Raw genomic sequence first — 12,174 nt, forward strand, 5'->3', positions numbered from 1 at the left:
AAAGTGGAGCAATAAGCACAGCGTGTTGGCTGGCCAGAGTTCTGGACACTGAGTTGCCCAGAGTGTATACAGAGTGTAATTTATTTTCTCAGCGTTTCTCAAATGTTCTTAAATAAGCTTCATCTTTGAACTAAAAACCAGCTTGAAACCATGGCTCTCACTCGAACCCCCGAAACAACCTCCAAAGAAAGGAAGTCAAGCACTCATCTGCCCCGGTGGCCTAATGGATAAGGCACTGGCCTCCTAAGCCAGGGATTGTGGGTTCGAGTCCCATCTGGGGTGCTGTGCAGCAGAGTGGCGCAGCGGAAGCGTGCTGGGCCCATAACCCAGAGGTCGATGGATCGAAACCATCCTCTGCTATGTGTTTTGGATGGCCCGATGTTCTGAACTGTGTTCAAAAACAGACGACACTCAGGTCCTGTTCCCCCCAAAAATGCAGACAAGTAACCCTGTAGTACAGGCACCGAGTGAGTCAGTCATGTACGATAACTGCCCCCGATCACCAAAGGCGACTCCTTATGTGTACATAGAGCCTAGCACAGTGACTCCAAGTCCATTCCTGGAGAACTACTTTTTTTTATTTAGCTTTTAGATGCATCCTTGTTCTGATACACCTGAATCAAATGAATGGCTTGTTGTCAGGCCTTTGCCAAACTTGATGCCATGCTGAAGAGCTAATTCAAGCATTTGATCCAGCTGTGTTTGAGCACGTCACACATGCTCCTGCTACTCCCCCTCTTTTAGTGGAACTAGATTCAGTGATTCAAATCGTTGGTACTCTCTGGTCTTCATGTGGTTTCACAAGTCTCAACAGACAACATAAACGCCCCCAAATAAAGTGGAGCAATAAGCACAGCGTGTTGGCTGGCCAGAGTTCTGGACACTGAGTTGCCCAGAGTGTAATTTATTTTCTCAGCGTTTCTCAAATGTTCTTAAATAAGCTTCATCTTTGAACTAAAAACCAGCTTGAAACCATGGCTCTCACTCGAACCCCGAAACAACCTCCAAAGAAAGGAAGTCAAGCGCTCATCTGCCCCGGTGGCCTAATGGATAAGACACTGGCCTCCTAAGCCAGGGATTGTGGGTTCGAGTCCCATCTGGGTTGCTGTCCAGCAGAGTGGCTCAGCGGAAGCGTGCTGGGCCCATAACCCAGAGGTCGATGGATCGAAACCATCCTCTGCTATGTGTTTTGGATGGCCCGATTCTCTGAACTGTGTCCAAAAACAGACGACACTCAGGTCCTGTTCCCCCCCAAAAATGCAGACAAGTAACCCTGTAGTACAGGCACCGAGTGAGTCAGTCATGTACGATAACTGCCCCCGATCACCAAAGGCGACTCCTTATGTGTACATAGAGCCTAGCACAGGGATTTCAACTCCAGTCCTGGAGAGCCGCTGTTCTTTTTTTCTTTAGCTTTTAGATGCATCCTTGTTCTGACACACCTGAATCAAATGAATGGGTTGTTGTCAGGCCTTTGCCAAACTTGATGCCATGCTGAAGAGCTAATTCAGGCATTTGATCCAGCTGTGTTTGAGCACGTCACACATGCTCCTGCTACTCCCCCTCTTTTAGTGGAACTAGATTCAGTGATTCAAATCGTTGGTACTCTCTGGTCTTCATGTGGTTTCACAAGTCTCAACAGACAACATAAACGCCCCCAAATAAAGTGGAGCAATAAGCACAGCGTGTTGGCTGGCCAGAGGTTTGGACACTGAGTTGCCCAGAGTGTATACAGAGTGTAATTTATTTTCTCAGCGTTTCTCAAATGTTCTTAAATAAGCTTCATCTTTGAACTAAAAACCAGCTTGAAACCATGGCTCTCACTCGAACCCCCGAAACAACCTCCAAAGAAAGGAAGTCAAGCGCTCATCTGCCCCGGTGGCCTAATGGATAAGGCACTGGCCTCCTAAGCCAGGGATTGTGGGTTCGAGTCCCATCTGGGGTGCTGTCCAGCAGAGTGGCGCAGCGGAAGCGTGCTGGGCCCATAACCCAGAGGTCGATGGATCGAAACCATCCTCTGCTATGTGTTTTGGATGGCCCGATGTTCTGAACTGTGTCCAAAAACAGACGACACTCAGGTCCTGTTCCCCCCCAAAAATGCAGACAAGTAACCCTGTAGTACAGGCACCGAGTGAGTCAGTCATGTACGATAACTGTGCCCGATCACCAAAGGCGACTCCTTATGTGTACATAGAGCCTAGCAAATGGACTCCAACTCCAGTCCTGGAGAACTACTTTTTTTTATTTAGCTTTTAGATGCATCCTTGTTCTGACACACCTGAATCAATTGAATGGCTTGTTGTCAGGCCTTTGCCAAACTTGATGCCATGCTGAAGAGCTAATTCAAGCATTTGATCCAGCTGTGTTTGAGCACGTCACACATGCTCCTGCTACTCCCCCTCTTTTAGTGGAACTAGATTCAGTGATTCAAATCGTTGGTACTCTCTGGTCTTCATGTGGTTTCACAAGTCTCAACAGACAACATAAACGCCCCCAAATAAAGTGGAGCAATAAGCACAGCGTGTTGGCTGGCCAGAGTTCTGGACACTGAGTTGCCCAGAGTGTATACAGAGTGTAATTTATTTTCTCAGCGTTTCTCAAATGTTCTTAAATACAGCTTCATCTTTGAACTAAAAACCAGCTTGAAACCATGGCTCTCACTCGAACCCCCGAAACAACCTCCAAAGAAAGGAAGTCAAGTGCTCATCTGCCCCGGTGGCCTAATGGATAAGGCACTGGCCTCCTAAGCCAGGGATTGTGGGTTCGAGTCCCATCTGGGGTGCTGTCCAGCAGAGTGGCACAGCGGAAGCGTGCTGGGCCCATAACCCAGAGGTCGATGGATCGAAACCATCCTCTGCTATGTGTTTTGGATGGCCCGATTCTCTGAACTGTGTCCAAAAACAGACGACACTCAGGTCCTGTTCCCCCCCAAAAATGCAGACAAGTAACCCTGTAGTACAGGCACCGAGTGAGTCAGTCATGTACTATAACTGCCCCCGATCACCAAAGGCGACTCCTTATGTGTACATAGAGCCTAGCAAATGGACTCCAAGTCCAGTCCTGGAGAACTACTTTTTTTAATTTAGCTTTTAGATGCATCCTTGTTCTGACACACCTGAATCAAATGAATGGCTTGTTGTCAGGCCTTTGCCAAACTTGATTCCATGCTGAAGAGCTAATTCAAGCATTTGATCCAGCTGTGTTTGAGCACGTCACACATGCTCCTGCTACTCCCCCTCTTTTAGTGGAACTAAAAGTAATTAAAATAACATAACTGTAGATAAATAAACATACCTTTATCCTGTCAGCTAGATACTTGTCATGCTTAATGGCAACAATGTAGCGTTTTTCATTTCTCAAATGGTAATGGTGTTATATGTTTGATGGACACGAGCTTTATGAATTTCAAACTAAAGTATTAATTAAATTACTAAAAAAAATAAATAAAAAAGAAACCAATGCTCCTCTTGCATTCTTGTTAATAACTGCAATATATTAATCACTTTCTACTAAACTGGCCCTTTTGATTACTGCACTAACAAACATTTCCAGTCCCCGTACCTTAATACTAAACCTAAAACCAATCAATGACATGAGCCTGATGTTAACAGGTAGATTACCTCAGTTGATGGATCTGATTGGTGCAACATCTACCGAGTCAATAGTGCCTGTTAAAAAAACCCCCAAAAAAAACAACTCTGGTATAAGACCATGACACCTGAAAGAACATATTTACATAACATGCAGTTACGGCGTGACGCAGGTGCTCATGATGCAGGTAGGCAGCAGATTGTGCATTTTGGAATGTTAGTTTATTTAAGCTTATTCACTTAAATAAGGGTAAAAAGCTTGCCTTTTTCCAAAGGGTAGAATCACCTATTTATTTATTTTTGATTAAAGATTTTTTAAAAATTGTCATTTGACAAATAACACAGTTTAACAGGTACTTGGAGGTTCTTATTCCTGCTTGAATGTACTTACATCTGATTATTGTTTATTAACTTCTCATTTAAATATCACAGAATCAAGGTTAACATGGGAATAACATTTTCCAATCCTCAGTGTCAACGTTCAAATAGTCTTCCGTATGATGCAGTTAGTATGTAGGTCTATTTACAAAGAGTAGTTATGTAGCACGTGAAAAGGATGACAACATGTCAGTTTAGTCAGTTAAATTCTCTATATTTACCAGGCAGTGAGCTTTGCATTGAGCTTAAGTAGACTGTGATACAAATGCACTTGTATATTTTTTGCAGCATGTATACAGTAATGGACTGGTATGAGAACACTGGAAATGTAAAAGATGGTGTGAAATTTGTAAAATTTCTCCTGTGTGATTTATTTCAGTGCTGCTGCAGTTTGATCATGAGTCAACATTGCAGTGTTTGCTTTTGCTTTAACACAAAATAGAAGTTGAACTCAATGCACAGATTCCCACTGATTATTCTCTAAATCAGAGACATCTGTTGTGTTGTAATAGAAATTGTTGTGCATTGTGTTTGTGATGAAATGGATAAAATGATGTTAATGCAAGTGCAACTCTGCTTAATTTTCTTTTTTATAAGGGTTGACTTTTCCCCTCAGTTCAATGACATGTCTTTAAGCAGAGTCATGCTGGGAGGCTTAGGTGAAGGGCCAATCATGTGGTCTCCTGACATGACAGCCTTATAGTGGATTTAAAGTGTCCAGTAGTGTTTGAGCCATCTATCTAGCATCTCATTTTTCAATCCATAAATGTCTTAGATTGCACTTGAGAGGTACCAAAAACGTGTATTTTAAAGCAGTTTTCTGTGTAAAGAAGAAGCCAATTCACCCAGGATTAAACATTGACTCACATATTTGCTTTTGGAAAGTTGTTGACTCTTTTCTGACATGGCCACAGTCTGAATGCACAACGTGACTAACAATAGGACTACAAATTAATTCTGTGGTTGTTGGTTTTCACTACAATGTTAAGATTGTAGTTAAAAAAGTACAAAATACACCAGGTCAGGGTTCAAGGCTTTTAGTCAAACTCATATAAATAAAACTTTGCTTTTAGGGTCTTACCCTGTAAATGATTTCTGTTAGCTTACTGGGGTCAGACAGGGGCTTTTCATAGGATTAAACAGTGGCTGGCTTTAGGAACTGTAAAGCTAAGTAAAAATTCATGTTGTTTCTCAGCTGAGGACTTAAAAGACTAGCAGAAACAGGGTTGTCATACTTACAAGTGTATTTGAGGTCTTGTGAAGTCTTTGTTCTTGAGCCACTAATACAGTCACAACAGCAACATGAATATGCAACATGAAGCACCAAGGAATTCAACATAAATGTGGCATGTCAACAAACCAAATGCAAAATGCAGCTTAATATAATGTGGTTAATACTTATTAAATACTTGATGAGTTCACTTTATCTGAGAAAATCTATATCCCGAGAAAGAACAACAAGACATGTTCCAACAAGAATCTCATGACAGTTGGAAAACAGTTGGTATTTCCCCACATTCTGCAATGTATAAGCTGTGTACTGAACAATGCCCAGCAATGTGGCTTAATGTGTGGCCCCAGTGATCTAATGGACAAAGTAAGCCAGGGATTGTGGGTTTGTGGTTATTTGCAGTAGCATTAAAAGTAGAAGTGGTCCATGGATAGTATATATATAGGTATATATATAGGTATATATATATATATATATATATATATATATATATATATATATATATATATATATATATATAAACACCCAGCACGCCCCTGCGGGTGGTTTATCCTTCAAGCTCGGGTCCTCTACCAGAGGCCTGGGAGCTTGAGGGTCCTGCGCAGTATCTTAGCTGTTCCCAGGACTGCGCTCTTCTGGACAGAGATCTCCGATGTTGTTCCCGGGATCTGCTGGAGCCACTCGCCTAGCTTGGGAGTCACCGCACCTAGTGCTCCGATTACCACGGGGACCACCGTTACCTTCACCCTCCACATCCTCTTGAGCTCTTCTCTGAGCCCTTGGTATTTCTCCAGCTTCTCGTGTTCCTTCTTCCTGATATTGCTGTCATTCGGAACCGCTACATCGATCACTACGGCCGTCTTCTTCTGTTTGTCTACCACCACTATGTCCGGTTGGTTAGCCACCACCATTTTGTCCGTCTGTATCTGGAAGTCCCACAGGATCTTAGCTCGGTCATTCTCCACCACCCTTGGGGGCATCTCCCATTTTGACCTCGGGACTTCCAGGTTATACTCGGCACAGATGTTCCTGTACACTATGCCGGCCACTTGGTTATGGCGTTCCATGTATGCCTTGCCTGCTAGCATCTTGCACCCTGCTGTTATGTGCTGGATTGTCTCTGGGGCATCTTTACACAGCCTGCACCTGGGGTCTTGCCTGGTGTGATAGACCCCAGCCTCTATGGATCTTGTGCTCATAGCTTGTTCTTGTGCTGCCATGATTAGTGCCTCTGTGCTGTCTTTCAGTCCAGCTTTGTCCAGCCACTGGTAGGATTTCTGGATATCAGCCACCTCCTCTATCTGCCGGTGGTACATACCGTGCAGGGGCCTGTCCTTCCATGATGGTTCCTCGTCTCCCTCCTCTTTCTTGGGTTTCTGCTGCCTGAGGTATTCACTGAGCACTCGGTCAGTTGGGGCCATCTTCCCAATGTATTCTTGGATGTTCGTTGTCTCATCCTGGACTGTGGTGCTGACACTCACCAGTCCCCAGCCCCCTTCCTTCCGCTTAGCGTACAGCCTCAGGGTGCTGGACTTGGGGTGAAACCCTCCATGCATGGTAAGGAGCTTTCTTGTCTTTATGTCAGTGGCTTCTATCTCCTCCTTTGGCCAGCCTATTACCCCAGCAGGGTACCTGATCACGGGCAGGGCGTACGTGTTGATGGCCCGGATCTTGTTCTTACCATTCAGCTGACTCCTCAGGACTTGCCTGACCCTCTGCAGGTACTTGGTGGTTGCAGCTTTTCTAGTGGCCTCTTCATGGTTCCCATTCGCCTGCGGGATCCCCAAGTACTTGTAACTGTCCTCTATGTCTGCAATGTTGCCTTCTGGTAGTTCAATCCCCTCAGTTCTGACTACCTTCCCTCTCTTTGTTACCATCCGACTACACTTCTCCAGTCCGAACAACATTCCAATGTCATTGCTGTATAGCCTGGTAGTGTGGATCAGTGAATCGATGTCTCGTTCACTCTTGGCATACAGCTTGATGTCATCCATGTACAGGAGGTGGCTGACAACTGCTCCGTTCCGTAGTCGGTATCCGTGGCCAGTCTTGTTAATGATCTCACTGAGGGGGTTCAGGCCTATGCAGAACAGCAGTGGGGACAGAGCATCTCCTTGGTAGATCCCGCACTTGATGGTGACTTGTGCTATGGGCTTGGAGTTGGCCTCTAGTGTTGTACGCCACATCCCCATTGAGTTCCTGATGAAGGCTCTTAGGGTCCCATTGATCTTGTACAATTCTAGGCATTCCAGTATCCAGCTGTGGGGCATTGAGTCATAGGCCTTCTTGTAATCAATCCAGGCAGTGCACAGGTTGGTCAGTCTGGTCTTGCAGTCTCGGCTGATTGTTCTGTCTACCAGTAGCTGGTGTTTTGCGCCTCTGGTATTCTTGCCAATTCCTTTCTGTGTCCCGCTCATGTATTGACCCATGTGCCTGTTCATCTTAGCCGATATGATGCCTGACAGGAGCTTCCATGTAGTACTGAGGCAGGTTATTGGTCGGTAGTTGGAGGGGACCGGTCCCTTCTTGGGGTCCTTGGGGATCAGGACCGTCCGACCTTCGGTTAGCCATTCCGGGTGTCTCTCGTTAACTAGCAGCTGGTTCATTTGTGCTGCCAGACGCTCGTGGAGTGCAGTCAGCTTCTTCAGCCAGTAGGCGTGAACCATGTCGGGCCCTGGTGCTGTCCAACTCTTCATACTGGAGACCCTTTCTTGGATATCTGCCACTGTGATGGTTACTGGACCCTGTTCAGGGAGGTCGCTGTGGTCTGCCCTCAGATCCTCTAGCCACTGAGCATTGCCGTTATGGGTTGCATACTTCTCCTATATGCTCTTCCAGTATTGCTCCGTCTCCAGCCTTGGTGGTGCTGTTCTCTTAACAGCACCATATATATATATATATATATATATATATATATATATATATATATATATATATATATATATATATATATATATATATATATATATATATATAACTGATATGTGCAAAGCACTTTTTTAGGGGATTTTAAATGTGTGGTGACGCTTATATGTAGAGCTTTGTGTCATCTGAATAATTTAGGTCAGAGTTGCTGTGATTTTCCAGTTCTGATGCTCACAGACGTCAAATAGCAGAAGCCTGATAGAATTACCTTATACTACGGTTTCTGGATCTTATCCTTCTGTCTTACTACATATTTTAATGATAGCATTCTGTAAAGACGGCCTTTATTCTTAAAATATGACCTAAGATATTGTAATTTTAAGATAAATTGTAATAATTATTGTCCCTACATTTCCAAAAATAAAAAAAATGCTGAATTGATATGCTCTTCTGTTGTCCTTCCAGGAGAATGACCATGACATTGAGAAACAAGGCTTTGAAAACCTGGCCTACGAGTATGGGAGCCAGACTGAGCTCTGCCCTCCACCTAAAGCTGCCTCAAGAGCAGCTTTTAAACTTCAGCGGATCACCTCTGAGCATGAGGTCCACATCATCCAAACCAGAATCTGCAGCCTGAATGGAATAATTGCTGTCACATGGTCTGTACCCAACAGTTTGGCCAAGGTGGACTATGATGCTTCAGTTATTCCAACCAAAGAGATTGCCCTGGAACTACAGACCTTGGGATACAGCGTGGAGTCTGTGGTGCAGATCAGGGTGGATGGTATGCACTGCCAGTCCTGTGTGCGGTCCATTCAGGGACAGATCGGGGAGCTGCAGGGGGTTTCACATATTCAGGTGTCTCTTCAGGACAAAGCAGCGCTGATTGTTTTTCAGCCTCTTCTAGTCACACATGAAGAGCTGAGAGACAAAATTGAGGACATGGGCTTTGATACTGCTTTGTTATCTGAGGACCCATCAGTAGAAGATTTAAGTTTCTGGCAGAAAAAGGAGGTGGATGCCTCCACCCAGACTGTAACCATTTTGATTGGAGGGATGACTTGCAGCTCTTGTGTGCAGACAATAGAAGGGAGGATCTCTCAGATGACTGGAGTGCAGTTCATAGCGGTGTCCCTGGAGGCGGAAAAGGGAACAATAACCTTTGATCCCTATTTGACAGAGCCAGAGAAGCTCAGGGCAGCTATTGAGGACATGGGCTTTGACGCCTCACTTAAAGGTAGGTAACAAAAATAAATGTTTGCTTAATGAAGCTTTTAAAACAAATATTATTTTAGGATTATTTCAGTTTTCTTTTTCAGTGTGTCAAATCTTAATAAATAGTGAGGGTGACAACTGACTGAACATCCAGGGAACAGTTAGCATTTGTTTTTGCCATCCTGTTTTTCTTTAACATCTTACTTGAGCTCCGCAGCACTTGGTCCAGATTACAACCTAAAGATCCCAGAACTTCTCCAACATAAAGGGACACAAACACTCAGGAACTAGATACCTTACCCATTAGTTCACATGGTAGCAGGTGTTAGCTTGACTCCAGCTGATCAGGCTTGGACAAGAAGTTGTGCATTTTAATTTATTTTGGGTAGAATTTGGCACAGGTTGGTGCATTTTTTCCCTATCCCTATCTTTCCATTTCTGAGTTTGTACATCATTTCCCCAAATCCTCTCATCTGGTCTCAGTGCCTCTCACCAGAGATGCAAGAACAGTAGCACAGCTGGATCATCTGACCAATTTTTAATTTGTTATGGCCCACTGCTGTATTGGCTGATCTCAGGTGTCAGGGCAAGACAGAAACAAGAGGTAAAAAGTAAAAAAGTAAAGTCTACATTTTATGCAATATAATAATAATAATAATAATAATAATAATAATAATAATTATTATTATTATTATTATTATTATTATTATTATTATTATTATTATTATTATTATTAAAGGCATACACAGACCAATGGGATGAACATGAAAAACAACTCTCATGCCTCAGTGGCACCTCATCTCTTCATCTGCTATTTCTGTCAGGCAAGGAGTGAGTTGGGAACTCAAGTATCTTTGAACTAGTTTTTACACCCGAGGTATAAAAGCACTCATTGTTTGATGTCCTTGGAGGGGTTTGCTTTCATTTAGGAAATGTCTGCCATTAACCGTAAAATCGTGTACATGCTATCTAAAGGGTTTCTTAGAAGAGGTATGTTGTTTAGAGTAAACCAGAAACTCAACGGTTACTCTGGGAACCAGACAACTGTACTCCTCAGTGAAACTCTGAGAGCCCTTATCCTTACCAGGGCTTTAATTGCAGAAACAGCCTGCCAAGATGAGGGATTAATGCAGGCAGATTATGAACAAATTCTTTAATTTCTCTTTATCTTGCTCAGCTCTCAGTGTCAGGTTTTATTGGCCTCTATTGGCCTCTTATTGGGATAGAAGTTATATGTCATGTGGTTGTATATCATATGCCAGTGAGCTGTAAAAAAGTCTATCCAAATTTCTCAAACTAAGCAAATGCTTGGTTATTTTCTCTTCTGCATTATCTGTTTAGCAGAAGGTGTGGGAGAAGATTGTGGACTTAAAGTAAAAAAAAAAAAAAAAAATCCAGCTTGCTTTAGAAATGCCATTCATGCTCGTTTCCAATTCTGTGCTTTGAAGCTATATGAGAATTAAACAATCAAAAATCATTCCTGTTTACTTTGTGCGCCTTATATTTCCAGTACAACAGGGAATCATGCCACCTGCAGATGTTCTCTGACGACCGAGTTGTTAGTTCCTACCATGTTATCCAATCCATTAATCCATTTGTTTCACTGTGAAGGCATACAATGTTTTAAAGAGTTCAAGCAAACAAGTAACTTATGTTCCTATTGCTTTAAAGTTTGGAGATGACCCATGGAAAATAAGGCTTTTTCCTAATTTGTGTGAACCTGACCGTTGACCTTGAAGCATTACATACTAAAGTTTTATATCTTTACCCTTGTCTTCTATAAGCTGTGAAAGTTTGACATTTTAAGATATATTCATGCATGTGTGATTTTGCAAAACTTTATGGCGTCACTGTGATGCCTCTCCAGGCCTTTTCACAGGATATATTACTTGATATTATTCCTTGAAGTGTTTTTTCCAAGGTCAACTTTGACCTTAAACAATAAATGTCAATGTTAAATACTTAGCCAACCTAGGTACTCATGTCCCACAGGGCCTAGTATATTGCTGTGAAATCTGAAAAATTATGGGTGATATAAAGATTTTACTAACTTTCACATCTGGTATGACCTTGACTTTGACCGATTTTCTTGAAAATTAAATCACCTTGAGCTGTTATTGGTATCTATTGGTTATTGCTATCTACCATCACAAAAATTCGAAAACTCTGGTTGCCACACTGCTAACAAACAGACAAAAAAAATAAATGAAAGAGATTATATCCTCCCTCCCTTCAGGAAGAGAATAGGATGAGTTTTTAAAATTTCTAGTTGGACTATGGTGATTGAAGATTCTAAGTTGAGCCTCATAAATCTGTAGAGCTACAAACTTATATGGCGCCTCCATATTTTTTTGTCCTTTCAGAACCTATAAAGAGTGTTCAGAGTCATGAAAAGTCCCAGCCTGTAAGCTTTGGACTTTCTGACATGTCGACAAACAGGCCTGTAGTCAGCAATGGGACGGGTTCACATGCACCATCTGCAAGTTCGCCTGAGATAAAAGCACAGAAATGCTTCATCTGCGTTACGGGGATGACCTGTGCCTCCTGTGTGTCCAACATCGAGAGGAACCTGCTCAAACACAGAGGTGAGCGACTTCCAGGGATGAGGCATTTGAACTGAGATGAAGATTGTTGATAAAGTGTACTGTGTTTATTAACCAGGAATCCTCTCAGTGTTGGTGTCGCTAATGGCCGGTAAGGCGGAGGTGAAGTATGATTCACATGTCCTGGATGCTACTGCAGTGACTGAGCTCATCAAAGACTTGGGCTTTGGTGCCAAAGTGATTGAGGATAATGCAGTAGCACATGGAAAGCTGGACCTCACTGTAAGTCTGCGGGACACCATATAATGCAGAATTTTGTGCAAATTCCACATCACATGTATTTCACATGCAG

General features: G+C 43.0%; 1 protein-coding gene and 4 non-coding genes across 6 annotated transcripts in view; all 5 read left to right on the forward strand.

The window, feature by feature from the left end:
- Nucleotides 1-12,174, forward strand: part of LOC146680960 (copper-transporting ATPase 2-like) — a 57,501-nt gene that overhangs the window by 29,388 nt on the left and 15,939 nt on the right. Inside the window, exons 1-4 of one of the 2 annotated variants that reach the window (XM_085449113.1) lie at nt 3,639-3,778; nt 8,530-9,301; nt 11,643-11,864; nt 11,941-12,104. In XM_085449113.1, the coding sequence (XP_085305239.1) occupies nt 3,770-3,778; nt 8,530-9,301; nt 11,643-11,864; nt 11,941-12,104 (1,167 nt within the window). In that variant the 5' untranslated portion in view covers nt 3,639-3,769. Of the gene's footprint in view, nt 1-3,638; nt 3,779-8,529; nt 9,302-11,642; nt 11,865-11,940; nt 12,105-12,174 lie in introns of those variants that run through there. The other variant, XM_085449112.1, reaches the window with a different exon arrangement.
- On the forward strand, nt 210-282 carry trnar-ccu (transfer RNA arginine (anticodon CCU)). Its single transcript has one exon. It is a non-coding gene; the product is annotated as a tRNA-Arg (tRNA).
- trnar-ccu (transfer RNA arginine (anticodon CCU)) lies at nt 1,033-1,107 on the forward strand. The gene has a single exon. It is a non-coding gene; the product is annotated as a tRNA-Arg (tRNA).
- On the forward strand, nt 1,873-1,945 carry trnar-ccu (transfer RNA arginine (anticodon CCU)). Its single transcript has one exon. It is a non-coding gene; the product is annotated as a tRNA-Arg (tRNA).
- On the forward strand, nt 2,710-2,782 carry trnar-ccu (transfer RNA arginine (anticodon CCU)). Its single transcript has one exon. It is a non-coding gene; the product is annotated as a tRNA-Arg (tRNA).

This window comes from Copadichromis virginalis, linkage group LG23 (genome assembly GCF_057382275.1).
Source record: "Copadichromis virginalis isolate Kocher_CV1m ecotype Utaka linkage group LG23, C_Virginalis_male_GT1.1, whole genome shotgun sequence".
Lineage (NCBI taxonomy): Eukaryota > Metazoa > Chordata > Actinopteri > Cichliformes > Cichlidae > Copadichromis > Copadichromis virginalis.